Source organism: Stegastes partitus, unplaced genomic scaffold, assembly GCF_000690725.1.
Source record: "Stegastes partitus isolate 25-593 unplaced genomic scaffold, Stegastes_partitus-1.0.2 Scaffold123, whole genome shotgun sequence".
Taxonomy (NCBI): Eukaryota; Metazoa; Chordata; class Actinopteri; family Pomacentridae; genus Stegastes; species Stegastes partitus.
Window position 1 is genome coordinate 21,987 of NW_007577854.1, and position 18,074 is coordinate 40,060.

Here is an 18,074-nt window from a genome sequence, read left to right on the forward strand (position 1 = left end):
GCACAGGGGACATCCACTCTGTCAAGTCAAAATGTCCCCTAGGTGTCCACCCTGGTCCAGTAGCCATAGCAACCCTCTTACCTGGCATTTAAAGTATGTGTGTGAGGCGTGATGGCGAATAAGGGAAGCAGACAATGAGACGGAGAACGAGGCAGAGAGAGGAAGACTGCAGATCTGTCATTCACGAGCAAAGTCAATATTAGTTTAGAAGAGAGCTGCTGAAGTAGGAGGCTATCTGTGTGTGGGAGGGGGTGTGTGATTCTGCATAATAACTCCGGCTCTTCAAAGAGCAAATAGTAAGAGTCAGTTTTCATCATGTTGTGCATGCTCAGATTTTAAGGTTTTTAAGATGCACTTAAATTAAATCCAGAGGATACGTGATTCACCGATACACACACACAAGCATTCCTCCACATTCCCAGGTGCCAGTCCCGGCCCAGCGTGTTCAATAATCCTCCGCATTGTCTTCGAAAAGCCTCCTTCTCCTCCCTCTCCTTTCTCCTCTCATCTCCTCGTCTTTCTTTGGGAGTCTTTCTCCCCCTAATTGCTCACTGAAGTGCGATCTTTGGGGGTCCGCTAATGGCACTGCTGCCTGAATTAGCCGACGGATGCGCACACAAACACACAGAGTCCCGGTGTCATTGCAGTCCCGGTCACTCTCCCTGATCATCATAAACAGCTCTCTTCCAAAACTGAAACTCACTGCTTTTCTCCATCTTATCTTCCACATTCACATTTTTTCTCTCTCTGTCCACCTCACTTTCTCTTCCTTCCCCTCCCCATTTTTGTTCTTCCTTTTTGACTCTTTCCAGCTTCTTCTTTGCCCATTCACACATTCTTATACTTAATAGGATTAAGGCCTCCGAAAGGGATTTGAACAAGATGATTAGTTTACTGCTCTGCCAACTCCGACTCATACTCTACCACACATATGCGCACACACTTCCACGGGAACCCCCCAGTTTGCTGGACCTGGGAAGAATCTTGTGGCAGTAGGTCTCAGACAAAAGAGATTCAGAAACTGTGCAACAGTAGGTAAGAGTGTGTGTCTGTGTGTGTGTCTGAGAGAGAGAACGGGGAGGAGGGGAAAGGATGAGGGTGCATGTGTGAGAATTGAGTGCTGCTCTTTCATGCCCAGGTCTTCTTAGACACGGAGGGTGTCAAAAGCCCCTCTTGCTCTGAAAAGACCCTTTAGAAAAGCAGCACTAAGCTCTTAACACTGGAGACCTGACTCTGCCGCGCACACACACGCACACACACACATGCACACATCCTGGGCCACCAGAGGTGAGAAAAACAGACAAAGAGGAAGATATAGAAGATATAGAAGAGACGACAAGCGCACAACTCTAAATTTAAAATCTGCAAATGGATATCAGTGTGTGAAGACGGCTTGTGCTGGCATTTTCAAGTGATTTTGTAAAAATATCCATCCACATTGAAACTCCCTAACAACATGAAAACAGCTAAACTTGTTCTTGTGCCGTCTCTTTTGGTTGACAAACAAAAAATTATGCTTCACAGCCATCATGTGCTAGGAAGAAAAACCCTTTATCCTCTATAGAGCATCAGCTGGTTAAACCACTGCATTGACCCCTCTTGCTCCATCACCTAAACCGTGTTTAAAGCAGCCAAACTCTCATTTAGTCGCTGTCATGTGCACATTTGTCTGTCTATTGTCAGATGGAGGGTTAGAGGCCACAGAAAGTTGGCTTCCTAACTTCTTTCTGCTAACAGTTCTGACCACAGGATATTTCATTGTTTTCAAAAAGCTCAAATGTTCCTGTCCACTCCAAAACCTGAAGCCAGCCTTTTCAGATTTATCTACTCTGGAGAGTATTCTCAAACAGCTCACTTTTTGAGTGAGAAAAATAACAGCTTAGTGCGGATGGAGGAAAGGAACAGGGGAGAATTTTTTTTTCTTAAATTTATCTTGCTTAGGGTAGATGTCAAAGAAAAAGGCCAACGCGAGAAAAGTTCAGCTGAAATGGGACAGAAAATTTTTAGTTGCTGCACCTGTGAATTGATAGTACGGAGCACGCATGGCATATCCGCAGTGTGTTTATGGAAGTCTGTTTTGCACATCATGGATGCGAGCTGTCAGCTGTCAGTTTTTAGTGTCTGGGTTTGGCGTGTGTGTGTGCGGGTTTGTGTGTCTGTTCGTAGACAATGTGTATGTGTGTGTGTCTCTGCTTTCAAAAGGCTCCCATCCCAACTTAGCAGCATGATATAGTTCCTGTGTGGGTCTAATACCTCCGGCCCCTTCAAACACACACACACTGGGCTCGGCAGGAGCCTCTTTTAATGAAGGTAACCTCCCAGTTTAGGCACCGGGGCAGAGGTGAGGGGTTAAATCTCGGGGAAGTCTAACAACAAGACCAATTTAGGAGAAGAGGGAAAGCGTCAGAGAGAAAAGGAAGATGTTAAAAGAGAGGAAGCGAAGGAAGAAAACAGAGAGAAAGTGCTGGACAGAACATTCAGCAAATGGTTTAACTGAAGATGAAACTGAATCAGGTGCCTTGGCGCCAAACTGAGGAAGAAAATCCACTCCTAAGTCCCTAAGAAGTCAATTTCCTAGTCGGGCTAAAACTTGCTATTCACTCTCTCTCTCTCTGGTGGTCTGAGTGATGAATAGGGTTTAGAGTGGCCTTCTGCACTTCCTTAAGAGCCCCACACTCACCCAAACTGCCAATCACATGTGTATCATGTACTATGTCTGTGCACATGAGTGTGTGTGCTGGTGTGTGTGTGTGTATGCTGTCTTTCTGTTGCTATAGATCACAAGGACAGAAAAATTGTGAAAAATCAATTTTCAATCATCTCAGTGCTTCGGGAGATGAATGTGTATGTCAAACGCACACACGCACGTGCACTTAAACACAACTGCACCTCTCTCCTCTCCTACAGTGTTTACTATGGCTACATTACTGTAATTGACAGAGCAGTGCGCTGCAGGTTCCCAGGAGAACACATTAAGTGTGTGTGTAAACACAGTCGTTTACAGTGAGGTTTGTGTGCAGCCTAAAACAGAAACATAAACTGTCAAACTGTCAGCTCCTCACATATAGGACATTAACAAGTTCTTACTGATTTTTACATCCGATAAATACTGTAAGGTGTATGCACTGCTGTGTGTGTGTGTGTGTGTGTGTGTGTGTGTGTGTGTGTGTGTGTGTGTGTGTGTGTNATGTGAGACACACAAACAGAGACCAACAGTATTGTGTGTGTGTGTGTGTGTGTGTGTGTGTGTGTGTGTGTGTGTGTGTGTGTGTAGGCTTAAGGAGCATTTCCTAAGTGTTTATTTGGTTTTAGAGTTCCAGCGGTTAAAGGAGTACGGCTGTTTTCCAAACCCCCCTGGTCCTGTAAAAACAGTATCAGGATACACTCTATTTGATTCAGACCAGCCACTGTGAGAGCATGTGTATGTGTGTGTGTGTGTGTGTATGTGTTTCTGCATGCACGTGCGTGTGTGTGTGTGTGTGTGTGTGTGTGTGTGTGGGTGTCCATGTTTGTGTGTGTAACACAGCAAAGGTGAAACTTTTGTTTTATCCACCTTTGTTTGGAAAGTCTTACTGTGGGATCATGTCTATTGATCTCGACATCAGAGAGCACTTAAGACATACATGTGTCAGTTAGCATGTATGTGATTAAGTCAAGTGCAAGTGAAAGTCAAGTATGATGAAATGAATATACTATATAATGCTTTTGTTGGGTTTTTGAATTCTGTGCATAAAGCAGATGCAGAGGGAGGACTCTGCATGTAAACACATCTTGCTGGGGATGCGACTAATAATTGCTTTTGCTTGTGACAATTTTCTGAGTTGCTTGTTTTAGTCTAACATCCAAAGATTTACATTTTACACTGACTTACAATGACTGATCCTACCCCAAGAAGAGAGAAAAGCAAAAGCTTAAAATAATTAACTAAAACCTGCAGACTGTTGATGTTGTTACTACTTAGAAAATGAAGCATTTATAGATATTGTGCTAACTTTCAATTGATTGACCTGCAATTAATCTTTTCAGCACCACCATCTATCTTAAACTGTGTTTGCACAAAGCACTAACTATCATGGTGCAATCAGACTGAAGCCATATATGCAAAAAAAACACAATGTGAACTGCAATAAGTTTTCTAACCATAACGTCTCCTGTCTACCGACAGGCACAGACACAAGCTCTAATACAACTTGGCCTGCGAGGAAACAGCCTCCTACTGCCTATAAGTGCACTCACTTGTATCATTTTTATTCTTGATGTTGAATTTCTCATATCTGTAACACTGTGAACATCTTCCAAATATTTACCCGTCAATGCCGGGATCAGTCAGTGTGGATTCTGAACAATGGATTACTTTTTCTTCAATACCTAACATATGTCCCTTTGGCAGTGAGCTACAGTTACCAGAGAAAGTTGTTTACATTGCGTCTTTGTGCCCCTGCTGTCTCAGCTGTCGATCAAAAACCCACAGCAGCCAACCCTCCCACAGACTTGGAGGCCAAAGATGCACTTAGTTTTGTAATTTCAGCTGCGCAATAAGGCCACAAAAGACAACTCAAGGTTTGCAGTCTTTGAAACACCTTCCCATTTAATTTTTTTCTTCGTTCTTTGCAACAAATTACCGCTTTGGATGCAGGTTTCGAAGCAGCAGGTGGAGACACGGGAGATGGATGATACCTGCAGTGCTGATTATACGATCACAACTGCAGGAATGAGAGGAATGTGGATGGGCATTAGCTGTTAGCCGATTAGCATGGTGGAGGTCACAGTCGGGGTGGAAAGCTGGAGGTTCAGTGGTTAAAGGTCAGATGGTCTGTCTGCAGACTGACACACAGACGCTCACTGCTGAGTAGTTGTTTTTCAAAATACGATGTAGTTTGATTTTTAGCACCTTTCATTTGACACACTATATTATACTACAGTCTAGACAGCTGATTTCATGCTCATACCTTCGCTTTGCCTCATTTATTTATATTTGTTCATGTGCATATGCGTGATTAACACCCGTGTTCACATAACTATTTGTGTGTACATTCTTCAGCACCTATGTGTGTTTGTCCTTCACTAGACCAAGTTGCTATACCAACCAGTGGTTGGATGTATTTCCCTTGGCGGCAGGCAGTACATTAGATTTAGTCTGTGCGACACCTGTTCATATGTTTGAGTGTATTTATACTCCTATGAGTGTGTGTGTGTGTGTGTGTGTGTGCAGGAGCATGTATTAGCACACATGCTGCATGTATGTGTCACTGCCTGTAGTACGCTTTTTTTTTTTTTTCCAAGCTGCAGCTTAGTTAAAGTGGCTGAAAATTAAAGTCTCTGTAAACCCCAATGCTCACACTCACACACACATACACATCCATCAGTCAGTCCTTAAAAGCAGAAGGAGGAAGGGGTGGCGGGGGCGAGGGAGAGATGAGTGGGAGTGATGAGAGGAGGAACTGAAAACTTGGAGGGAAGAGGAGGACACTAGTGCCCCCTACAGGTTGCATGTAAAGCCTCCTCTACTTGACTCGTATGGATGTTCAAAGCAGACAATTGAATTGCATCTTGCTCCAGGATGCACGGACTCTTGTCAGGGGAAGTCTTTTTTTGTCACTGAGAGATGAACAGAGACAGCTGATTATATTTGGTGAAGGAGTGCTCTGTGTGCAAGGAACTCAATTTTGCAGATGATGTGTCTGGCTCTGAAGTCCCCCCGCTGCATTTTGGTGATTACATCAAGTACTTGTGCTGCAAAGCAAGTGTCTCTGTGACAGCTCTGTTTAACTCTCTGCCACCTTGTTTCTCTGCCTTCCCTTCTTCTCCACATCTTTCCCTCTGTCCAGTGACCTCAGTGAGAACCAGATTCAAGGAGTTCCAAGGAAAGCCTTCAGGGGAGCTGTGGAAATCAAGAACCTGTAAGTTTAGCAATACTTTCTCTGCATATGTGTGCGTTGTGTGTGTGCATGCATTTGTGTGTGTATGCGTGCGCATCTGTCACTTGCTTTTCAACATGTTGGCAAATGTGCACTACACCCTTGTGCCTGTGCATCAATATTTCATTGTGTTAAATGTCATGTGCCTCCTGCTTGCTGTATTGACTGGCACCACTGCTCATTAGCAGCTGTGTGTGTGTGTGCGTGTGAGTGTGTGTATCCTGGCATTTTGCTGTTTTCGCTCTTTGTTTTGCCTCACTCATACTTATGATAATTGTTGGTCATTTCACAGGTAAAGTAATTGCCCATCAGTAATTTTACAAATATGGATTTTTCAGCTATTTCAGTGCTTCCTGGGTTTTTTTTTCCACATCAGATAATTTTTTTTAAAATGCTTTGCAATTATTGTAAAAGGACAGGCCATTTTGTGTGTGTGTGCATGTGTGTCTGCGTGTGTGTGTATGTGTGTGTGTGTGTGTGTGTGTGTGTGTGTGTGTGTGTGTGTGTGTGCGCATTAGAATGCGGGTGACAGCACATGATTTACTGTCCTTATGTCTTAATTAAATTGTTTCAGCAAAGCGATTCTGAGAAAGAGTAGGGGAGAGAGAGGAAGAGGGATGAGGAAAAGAGGTAAAGAGCAGCGCATACAAATTAGACGTCAGATAGAAGAGAGCAGGAAGCAGGAATAGATACAGAGATAAATACATTTAGAAATGCAACTACAAAGAACCTCAGAGACAAAACCAAAAGAGAAAGTGAGTGAGCATGATGGAGACGGAGGAAAGGTTGTTGATCAGTTGATCGGGGGAGCTGATGCATTTTCATCTGTACCTGGCTGTCTGGCTTGAATTTCACCTGAACGTATACTGCGAGACACCTTACACCTTGTTTTTTTTCTGTCATCCTTTTATGTATATGCGTGTGCATGCAGCCAGTTGGACTACAACCACATCAGCTGCATCGAGGATGGAGCTTTCAGAGCGTTACGTGACCTGGAAGTGCTGTGAGTACCTGTTTATTCAGTCACCCCGCTAACAGCAGCAGAGGTTTGGTGGATGATGAACAGCAGCGGGATATAGAACAGCTAATATCCTCGTTGACCTTTTAAAGGCTGCGGTGCCTGTGCAGCTCCTGAAGAAAAGGACGCTTTTCTATATATATTCAGGAGTGGCACTAATGCTTGGTTCTGCGGTATTGCTGTCATCGTATTCATTATCGTTATTTATTCCTTAGCTTACCGTGTCATTAGGGCCATTGAAACGAACCTATTCCTGTCCTAAAGTCATTCGTGCTCGATTGACATGACTTGTTGATGGTTTTCAATGACAAATATTGGAACTGTGAGGCAAATGTGAAGTGCTATCATAGTGGTGTATATTGCCCTCTGAACCCTGAGCATTTTGGGGGCATTTTTATTAACTGTGGGCTCATTTTTACTGCAATAAAAAGTCCTGCACCTCCATGGAAGCAGCACAACCATGGCTAGAAGTAGAGAAAACTCTAAAATGTCTTTTGTGCGATAGGACATTTAATTTATTGGACTATGTGTGTGTATATTTGGCTCTGCATGCTATAGATATTTTGTGACTTATATTTTCAACATGCTTCTATACTCGTCTCCTATCTGCTCTGTGTAAACACAGCCTGCAGTTCAGCCTAGTTAGGAAGAAAAGTTTCCAAATTTTTGCCTTGAGACTGCTGGTCACAGCTGAATCATTAGCTGTTACATGGATATGCTGAAAAGTACGGAGTTATTTTCTTTTTTGCAATATCTTGTAGAATCTTGCAAAATGGAGTAATTTTGATGAACTGTCATGACTGTTAGCTTGGACTTGGTTAAATTTCCCAACAGAATGACACGACACAGATGAGTAGCTCACAGATTGATTCTTTCTGTGTTTGCATTTTCTAGCTCTGCTAAATGGTGTAGTTTTAGCAATTTTTTTCAAAGACGACTTGCCTTTGTAGGTTTGCCTTTCAAACCTTCTGGCAGGTTTTTGATAGGGCTGAACGATTTTTGAAAAAAATCTAATTGGGATTTTTTTCCCTCATTATTGCGAATGCGATTTGATATGCGATTATTTTTTCTAGGCTCTCTCCATGTGTATTTTATGACAAAAACAAGAAATAAATCCATATGTTGCTAAATAAACTATATCAGATTTATTTCAAAGCCAGATTACAACAATAAATAAAACAAATCTGTGGCTTTTTTCCTTAAACTTGACTAACTTTTCAACTTTGATGAAAATGTATGTAAACATGTTGACTGCTCTTCTTAAACACTGTCTTTGCCGAACAGGACATTCTATAAAAAAAAAAAATAAACACAATAAATATACACATATAATTAAAGTAAAAATATAAAGCTTACTGATCCAGTCAGAAACATCACACACACTAAAGTGCAAGAACAATTATATCCGCTTTAACCAATTTGACATGTTTAGGTAAATAAAACCAGTGAACATAAAATAAACTTCAAGAATGCCCTTTGTAAACTATAAGGAAGCAAAATTACTTTGCAAACAACAGCAGCAGGCTATATACTAAAGTGCAAAATGAGCATGACAGCCAGCAGCAATGTTTTCCCAAGTGAGGCTGAGCTCGCTGCTGCCTCACTTGGATTGTGCAACCCCTCACTGCACAGGCTGCCATGCAGTGACAGTCTACGCATGGCAGCGCAGTGAGGGATTGCACAATTCAAGGTGAGGCTCAATTCGCCGCTGCCTCACTGGCTTTTCTTCCAAGCATTTGAATGGGAAATTGCGAAAATTCAGCGATTTTGAATTTAAAAATCATCAAAACTGATTAGGCTAAATGAAAAATTAAATATTTTATAGTACAAATCACTGGATAAATATAACTATTGAAATTATTTTATCAATATATATTTTTTCTTTCCGTGATGTCAGGTGAGGCTCTGCCTAATATGGCTAATATATATTTTGTGCAACAAGCCAGATCTAAAAAACAAAACAAAACAGTAGGCTCAGTTGGTTTTAATTAAATATGATATTTGATGAGGGAGATTGTTAGCAAGCAGCCAAACTGCAGTTAACAAGAATGTGAAAGACAGTGTTGTTGTCAGTATTTACACTGATCGCACAACACTTAAAGTCCCTCCGAGTGTACCACCATCCTGTGATTGCAAAAAGCAGCGCAGTAAAATGATACGCATGTATATTTATTGGGTATTGTACTCTTTTCTCCTCAGCACCCTCAACAATAACAACATCAGCCGACTGTCTGTGGCCAGTTTCAACCACATGCCAAAGCTCAGGACCTTGTAAGTGGCACATTTGATTCACATTAGCACCCCGAGGGGCAGGATTCCTTTCATCCACGGCCGTTTGTACAAATAATTGATTGATCCGTACTTGTAACTCTCTCCCCTCCACCTGTCCTACTCCTGTCTCCCCCGTCATCAAATCTTTTATCTCTCTCCTCTCTTTCCCCCCACCTGTTCTCACCACTTGTCTGCCAAATACTCCTCCATCCTCCCCCTCTCCTTCCCCCCTACAGTCGCTTGCACTCCAACAACCTGCAGTGTGACTGCCACGTAGCCTGGCTGTCGGAGTGGCTGCGACAGCGCCCTCGCCTGGGTCTTTACACACAATGCATGGCCCCTCCGCACTTGAGGGGGCACAACGTGGCTGAGGTGCAGAAGAAGGAGTTTGTATGCACAGGTAGGTCGACTTTACTGCCTGCTTGCTGTCTGTTTTGTGACTTACGTCCGCTTGCCGTTTACAGTCGCAAACCCGTCTTTTTGCTTTTGCTTCTTCTCACTGTCTTTGCTCATGCTCTTCAAGACTGGGACGAAGGTAAATACTCAGCTTCCATTGCATGGCTTGGCTTTTACCCCACGTGCTGCGCTTACTGAAATAATGTATTGATAACATCAGATGAAAATTAATATTGTAAGGAGACAAGGTTACATTTAAGGACAGTATCTTACCTTCACACTTGCTATACACTGGCTGCTGTTTTTCTTCACTGAACTGTGTGAGCTTCAACATGCTCTGCCTTTGGGATTTGCACGAGCATAATCTATTATCCATGGATAATATTGGCCCTCTGTCTCTGCGTAGGTCACCAGTCGTCATCATCTTCCTCCTGCAGTGTGTTACAGTGCCCAGAGTCCTGCACCTGCAGTAACAACATCGTGGACTGCAGAGGGAAGGGTCTGACAGAAATACCCACCAACCTGCCCGAAACCATTACTGAGATGTAAGACATCTACATACAGTACAAGTGCACACACAGTTGCTTCACACTGCAAATCACACACCAACTCCTGCATTCACACGAGGTGCAGTGATATTTCTCCTGCTCTTTCATTGTGCGTCTCTCCATTTTCCCTTCTTTGTCTCTTTCCACCTTTCTGTTTCAGCACTTCTCTTTCTCTCTGTGTAGTGAAATAAAACCACACATCTGTGAAATGAGAAAGCTTGGTCATGCAGCTCTTCCCTGCTTAAGAAAATAATGAAGGAAAGAGGGAGGAAGAATTGAAAGATTATTCTGAGGGACAAGACAGATCACATCGCTATGTAAAAGTGGGCATCAAGAAAAGAGGAAGGAAAGGCAGCAGATTTTGAGTGGCAAAGTAGGAGCTGTTTGACTTAAGATGTGTGACTGGGACTTGAGTCAGAGTCAAGTCTCAGAAAGAATTTGAGCTGCGTCTTGGACTAGACTACTCTGTGGTTTGACTTGCAAAAGACTTGACTTACCAAAAACGTTAAGTGCAAGTCCTTTAAAATCCCATAAAAGGTCTTCTACGTTCAATCACTAAGGTGTAACCATTGAAAAGAACTTTTTTTTTTCTTTGTTTTCTATTTTAAACTCTGTGCTGCACTGTGTCGTCTTAAAGGAAAGGATTTCTTTTGGCTTAATTTGGACTTGACTTGTTTGACTTCAAGAGAGCTGATTTGAGTTCTTGTTTTTTTTGAGGATGACTTAGGACTTCCAATTGACTTTAAACCTGCTTTGACTAGAAGTAAAATTTGACCTGGACTTGTCTTGAATTATTTGACACTTGATTCCTTGATTTGAGACATGCTTTTACAAGATTGAGCTTTGACTTACACTTGTCTTTATCGTTTTAACTTGACTTAGACTCATCATAAATCAAATCAAATCAAGTTTATTGTCATTTTGCTGTACATACGCAGTAGTACAGGCAAGATGAGAGAGCGTTTCTTCAGGACGTCTGGGATAAGACACTAAACGTTCACTGTTGCTGTCTCCTGAAAGGGTTGCTGCGTCCATACGCGCCACCAAATGAATGCCTTGACACCCAAATTAATACTTGATTCAAGAAGACTTTGAGACTTACCTTGGTCTTCCCTTGAATAGTTTTAAACAAGACTTGATTCCTGCTATAACAAGACTTTAGGCATGACTTTGAGCTGCTTCAGTGGGCTTTAAACTTATCTTGAGACCTGCATTGACAAAACTTTAAGACTTGCGCTGTTGATTTTAGACTTTAGGAGGACTTAAGACTTGTCTTGATTGATTTTACACTTGAAATGTACAAGTGTTGTTGGGTTTAAAACTGACTACACTTGAACCCACAATAGATATAATAATCTAGAACAGGCTTATATGCAACCTGTCAAAAATGTTAGTAGTGAAAGGACCAGGAAAGACTGAAGTGGAGCCGAACAGAAAAGAAGAAAAAAAAAAAAATCACTATTGAACGGTTGGTTTGCAGTTCGCCGCCTTTCTTGTCTTACTGACTGAACATGTGAAATGTTTGGAAAATGCTTGCTTGGGTCTGTTTTCTCTCTTTCACACTCCTGGTTCACTGGCTTGATTTGTTTGGGCCTGATAGACGCAGGCTCAGACTGGCACTTAATGGAACATTGCCCAGATAGTTAAGGGTGTGTGTTTGTGTGTCCGTCTGACTGTACACATGTTAAAGAGGGCAAAAGATCAGAGAAATGTGAAAGACCTTGGCAACGGTCATCAAAGCGCCTTATCTGGAAATGTTCCCCGTTAGCCAAAGCCCCCAGGAATGAGCAGCAGTCAACAATGCTGCCGGGATAGATCCGTGATAGGGGAATGTTAATGTCGCTCCTCAATGGTCTGTGTGTATGTTTGGTTCCAGACGACTGGAGCAGAACGCCATCAAGGTGATCCCAGCTGGGGCCTTTTCTCCTTATAAGAAGCTGCGCAGGATGTGAGTAGATGAAGAGATACATGTATTCTGCACCCTGTCAACCATCCACAAAAACTTCTGTTGCTGCCCGCCTTTGTGGCTTCTGTTGACCTCCTTACTTCACTTTCTCCGTGTCTCTCCTCCTCACTGACTCTGTCTCTGGTTTTATGTTTTTCTTGTTTTCTTTCTCTTTTGCACGTTTTTTTTTTTTTTTTTCACAGAGACTTGAGTAACAACCAGATATCAGAGTTGGCCTCGGACGCCTTCCAAGGTCTGCGCTCCCTCAACTCTCTGTGAGTATTGTGATGTGCTTGTAGTTAAGATGTGGTTTATACAAAACACTGCAACGCACTGCTTTGGATCTCATGAGGAATATCCAACACAGAACTGTTTCAAATCCGTTTAGGCCACCTTTGGAGAGGCTGTTCATCTTAACTTTTTCTTTTTTTTTTGTAGTTCGGTATGTTAAGTTTACATTATACACGCCAATATAGTTTCTTAGATCTGGGAGCTCGACATGGTTACATCAGCTAAATCTCTACTTGGAAGACAAAACAAAACTCAACATCACCGTGACTGTCCGCTAAAAAGTTAGCTATCATAACTAGACACATTTGTTGAGTTTTGAATTTTTTTGATAGAGTTTTTAGAGATTTCTTTTCATTTTTTATTTCCAAAACTAAGAATAACATTGTGAGGAATGTATTAAAAATGTGTCTGCCTGAATGCTAAAACCATAGATTGTATTTTAAAGGTGAACTTGAAAAAAAATGGCCAGCAGGTGGGGATTCCTCTGGCTGTAATAAGAAGCCAGATTGTATGGAAATCAATGGGTAAATTACACGACTTATACTTGATGTATTACCTCAGTAAACATTTTCCTAATTAGTTTATGGTTTCAATTACTAGTTTCAGTTCTTCCACAATACAGGGTTAAGCGTATTTTGTTAATTCTAATCAAAATTAAAGTAAAATAGAGGATGAAGCATGGTAACAGTAGGACATGGCTCCCTTGTGATTAACAAGTCACTACTGCATGTACTGTCTCTTGTCCAAATATGGTCATGATAGAAAAATAGTAATGAAAATATTTTTTAAAAATAAATAAATAAATAAAAAACAGAAAATGTGTAAAATTTGTAAGATTTTTACCTTGCTAAGTGAAGTGCCTTGAAATGACATATGTTGTAAATTGGCATGATGAAAATAAAATTCAACTGAATTGAACTGAAGTCATGTCCAGTCTTAAGTGCCAAACTGGATGCCTCAGGACTCTACTCTACTAATGAGTTTAAGGAGTTTTAAATACTGTATATGCCCAAAATGGCAATCTCAACATTTGGGCTCATCTGCAAACCCTTTTCACATTTTACAAAAAAAAAAACCCTTAGCAAAGGGTCAGTTTTAATAACGATTTTGCCCTCATTTTCTTTTCCATAAGTCATATAATCTAACAGCTCACCTTTCTTGCCCTGCTGTACTATTAATTTTCGGAATAAGGACAAAAATAACATTCAAATCTATGTATTTGAGAATACTATAATTATCCTGTAAGTGTGTCAAACACCAGAGCAATCTAATATATAACAAAAGTTCAATTTTATAAGACATTCTGCACACTTTTAACAGAACCAGTGGTCTTGCTGGCTTCCTCTCCGGCCTGAATCTCAGGTCGAACCATCTGCTTTGCGTGTGAAGCTTTTGGAAGGAAGATAGAGAGAGGAGCTGAAGAGGGAGTGAGGGATGTAGAGTCATTTCATGAAGGAGTTATATTAAGGTCTCGTCTCTCCAAAGTCAATAATTCATAAATGCTGAATTGCTGAATGGAGGCTTCTGCCACCTCATTACACATTCACCACAGAGAGAATGGGACACACAGATTCACGCTGACACACCACATACAGTATGGCGTTCACATTAAGCTGCACTGTGTGTTCATTGTGTGTCAGTGTTTGGTTAGAGAGGATGTAAATGAACCATCAATTGTGTCTGTACGTGTGTCTGCACATGCACGTGTGTGAATGCAACAGAACAGTACATGCTAATGTGTCTGTGAGACATAAATGAAGCGTCTACTCCCCAAACCGTGTGTTTCCCAACCTCAGGTCTCTTAGGGACAGCCACTCAGCACAATGAAATAAAAACCAATCTAAAACACATGTCTCTAAACTGCCTACATACACAACTTAACTCAGCGTGGAGCATAAAGATGACTGATAACTCCCGTGTGTGTGTGTATCTAAGGTATTTGTTGGGCAAGGCAGTGGCAGTCTCAGCCTTGAGCTGTTTGTGTATGTAATCTGATGGATTTATAAAAAGCTTGCCTCTGATAACGGCGCACATTCCTCACACGGCAGCCGCAGTCAGATTTATGGACGTTATGTTTTTTCATTGTTACATTTAAATGAAAAGCGATCATGACTAGCTATACTTTAAGTTCAGTGTCGACAGACAGCCAGGCACGAAGTTGCGGTCCGTGTTTTTACTGGTAGCATTTTATTGGCTCTAACTTCGAAGCCAAAACAGTAAAAAAGAAGAGTGTCTTATCATTCTTTGAAAAGGTCTTCTCATTTTCTTACTGTTTTTTTTTTTTGTTTGTTTGTTTTTTAAATCTCTGGATGTTTCTGTTTTCCTCAGTAAAGAGCAACAGTCCAGCCCCTTTGGTTTTATGCTGCGTTTATGTAAAGTCATCAGAACTGGAAAAGCTCTCACTGTGGTTTTGGAGCACTGAAGCTGTGTTCTAGAATTGGGCCCCATTGTTAAGCACACAAGGAAACACCTAAGTTTTCTGTTTTGTTGAGTTAAATATTTTTGCATTTAGTGGTACAAAATAAGTACACATACTCAAGTACTAGATTTACCTAAGTCAAATATTTCTATTTTATGCTTCCTAAAACTTCCACTCCCCTACATATACTTTCAGTTGTAGTTACTTTCCAGAAACCTTTATATAAAATGAATATGATGAATTTAAAAAACAATTTAAGGGCCATCGTGCATAACAATTACTTTTACATTTTATACTTTAAGCAAATTTTGTTCTTTTACTATGGTAACATTTTGAATGCAAGAATTTTCCATAGCTTCGTATTCTCATATTGGAGTAGCACTACTCAGAGAAAATTGTTTTCATACGTCTTCCACTCTTGTGTTTATGTGATACACATACATGAAGCAAATACTAATGTGGCTCGTTAACGAGTCCAGATACCAGAACAAAGCAAATAGTGTTTAACTCATAGCTGACTCAGTTGTTACACTATTTGTATTAAAATTGATTTTAATTAGACAATACCTAAAATAAGAGGTATTGTACCTGTCAGACATTCCCAAATCTATGGCTTTGAATTATGACAACTTTTTTTTTTAAATGCGGCTTAAAATTTCTGTTTGTTACAATAAGTGATGTAGCATTTGTCCCTGGCATGCTGTCAAAGAGTCATGGGAGGTGCACTACCAAGTTATCAAATCATACTTAAAACGGTTACACCAAAGGTAGTCATACTTTTCCATTTAATTAATTTTGCTTAGAATTTGGATAATATCGCCAAGAACATTTTTTTAAAATAAAGACAAACAATAGGAAGTGAGAATAGGTTCGAGTGTTAATATTAATAGTGTGACTGGATAATACTGTATGTGTGGTCTTTCTCATAACTTATTAATGTAGTGTTTGGTCTCTGCAGGGTACTATATGGGAACAAGATCACTGAGATTTCCAAAGGGCTGTTTGAGGGATTGTTTTCTCTGCAGCTATTGTGAGTAGACACACACACACCCATACACACACACACACACACACACACACACACACATACACACACACACACAGAAGTTACTTTGATGTTGTTTGATGACATTACATGATGATGTTAAAACTACAAGCGCTGCAGTTTTAGTTTTACCTTCAGAATTGTTAGTACAAAGATCTTTGTTCAGCTGATATGTCTGAAACAATCTTTGAAACAAACCAGCCAACTGAACAAACAGTTGACCAGTCTTGTCCTCAGCAAAGACCAGCTGTCGAGGTGTGGGATGAGAACCCACAGGATCCCGACACTCAGCTGAACGACCTGAGAGAAGCCGGAGTTTGCATGTTCTCCCTGTGCAGTGTGGCTTCTCTCCAGATTCTCCGGCTGCCTCCCAAAGTCCCAAAACATGGTGATTCCAAATTGTCTGTAGGTGTGAATGTGAGTGTGCTTGGTTGTCTGTCTCTAAGTGTAGCCCTGTGATAGACTGGTGACCTGTCCAGGTCTCCCCTGCCTTCACCCTGAGTCAGCTGGGATGGGTTCCAGCCCCCCGTGACCCTAGTGAGGATTAAGCGGTGTATAGATAATGGATGGATGGATTAACTGTTCTAGCAACAAAGGAGTTTGACAGCAGATTGCTTCCTGTCCATCCTTCCAGAATGGATGGAAGACACTTGAATTGAGGCTCTGAAGAATTTTGGAAACACTTTTCATAGAATACTTAAAGCAAAATGTTGAAATGAAAGTTGTCTAATTTATTTACAAAAGACCTCAAGACCAACTCTAGAAAACAACAAGCCCACGTGTCTGACGTCTGCAGACAAACTGACAGTGATTCATTCTAGAATGTTGTCTTCAATCTGTGATGTCATTTGAATTTGATGATGTTGCCTAGCAACAGGGGCTCCACCCAAAGGCAGTCAAAGAGTCACAGTCACATCCCCTCAAGATTCAAATATGCTCCATTATATCTATAAAAAATTTAATTATAAAAAAGCTGCTAATCCACAACAGAGAACTAGAAACTGCAGATGAAAATAATCATCAGAACATGTCACTGTAACCATAACTGGACATAGCAACTGCCATGTTATTACTACTGGTTCTAGCATTGGGGTGTCCTGCAATGCTTTGCGTGCTTTGTACAAATGGTGTTTCCATCTAAATGTACACAAAGGAACACACTTTGAGCACAAAGGGACTTCCAGGTGTGCATACGTTGAAAACTGTTTTTCTACTTTGCCTTTTTTTTTTTCTTTGTTCTGAAAATACAGAAACACAAGCGCATTGCTGCAGCTGCACGCTGTAAACTGTGAGGTGAATGACACATACGTCCCACTGTGTCTCCCCCACAGAACCCCGAGCTGCCCAAAGTGCCTGTGAGCTTCAGTCATTGTAGTCACAAATGAACCTACTAAAAATTACAGATGCCAATGAAATGAGCATCTCACATGTATGAAGAAACCAATAACAATAAAATGACCAAATAATACATGAGAATGTCCAGTCTTCGTTAATATGCAACATTACTGTGGGTCCCACATTAACAATGATTTTTAAGGCCATTCTTGAAACAAATTTGTAAAATGTTTATGTAATCCGAAGACTCAAAATTGGCTTTCATGGCCAACTATGTGAACATATTGGAGAATTCTGACTCTAGTGTGTATTATGCTCTCAAAGTACACAAAATAAAACACACAGAAAAAAACAGGTTACGGAAGGAAAATGAGTGTTTAAAGGTATATGCCATAAAAGATACCAGAGATTTAGATTTATTACAAAACCAAAGTTTAGTGCGAATAATTGTAAAATGATGAATACAAAGTTACTGACACCTCATGTGTGCATGAGGTGTCAGTAACTTTGGCAGGAGACACCCTGGACAGGTTGCCAGTTTATTGCAGGGCTACACTTAGAGACAGACAACCAAGCACACTCACATTCACATTTACAGACAATTTAGAATCACCAATTAACCTCAACATGTTTTTGGACTGTGTGGGAGGAAGCCAGAACACCCAGAGAGAACCCACGCTGCACGGGGAGAACATGCAAACTCCACACAAAAAAATTCCGGTGCCTCCATCGGGACGCGAACCATCAACCTTCTTGCTGCAAGGCAACAGTGCTAACCACTGCGCCACCCTGCAGCCCTTTTCAGGATAAGATGTTCCTGACTAATTTAAATTGTACATCAGAACGAAGAAACTGCTGTGAACAATAAACCACCTGGACTGACCATCA

The 18,074-nt window shown here is 41.1% G+C and overlaps 1 protein-coding gene across 1 annotated transcript in view; it reads left to right on the top strand.

Annotated features, from left to right (window-relative positions):
* Window positions 1–5,834: 5,834 nt before the first annotated feature.
* The window catches only part of slit2 (slit homolog 2 (Drosophila)), a 44,141-nt gene continuing 31,901 nt past the window's right edge, over window positions 5,835–18,074 (top strand). Inside the window, exons 1-8 of the mRNA XM_008278394.1 lie at window positions 5,835–5,900; window positions 6,850–6,921; window positions 9,136–9,207; window positions 9,444–9,607; window positions 10,010–10,148; window positions 12,028–12,099; window positions 12,300–12,371; window positions 15,765–15,836. Of these exons, the coding sequence (XP_008276616.1) occupies window positions 9,188–9,207; window positions 9,444–9,607; window positions 10,010–10,148; window positions 12,028–12,099; window positions 12,300–12,371; window positions 15,765–15,836 (539 nt within the window). The 5' untranslated portion in view covers window positions 5,835–5,900; window positions 6,850–6,921; window positions 9,136–9,187. The remainder of the gene's footprint in view (window positions 5,901–6,849; window positions 6,922–9,135; window positions 9,208–9,443; window positions 9,608–10,009; window positions 10,149–12,027; window positions 12,100–12,299; window positions 12,372–15,764; window positions 15,837–18,074) is intronic.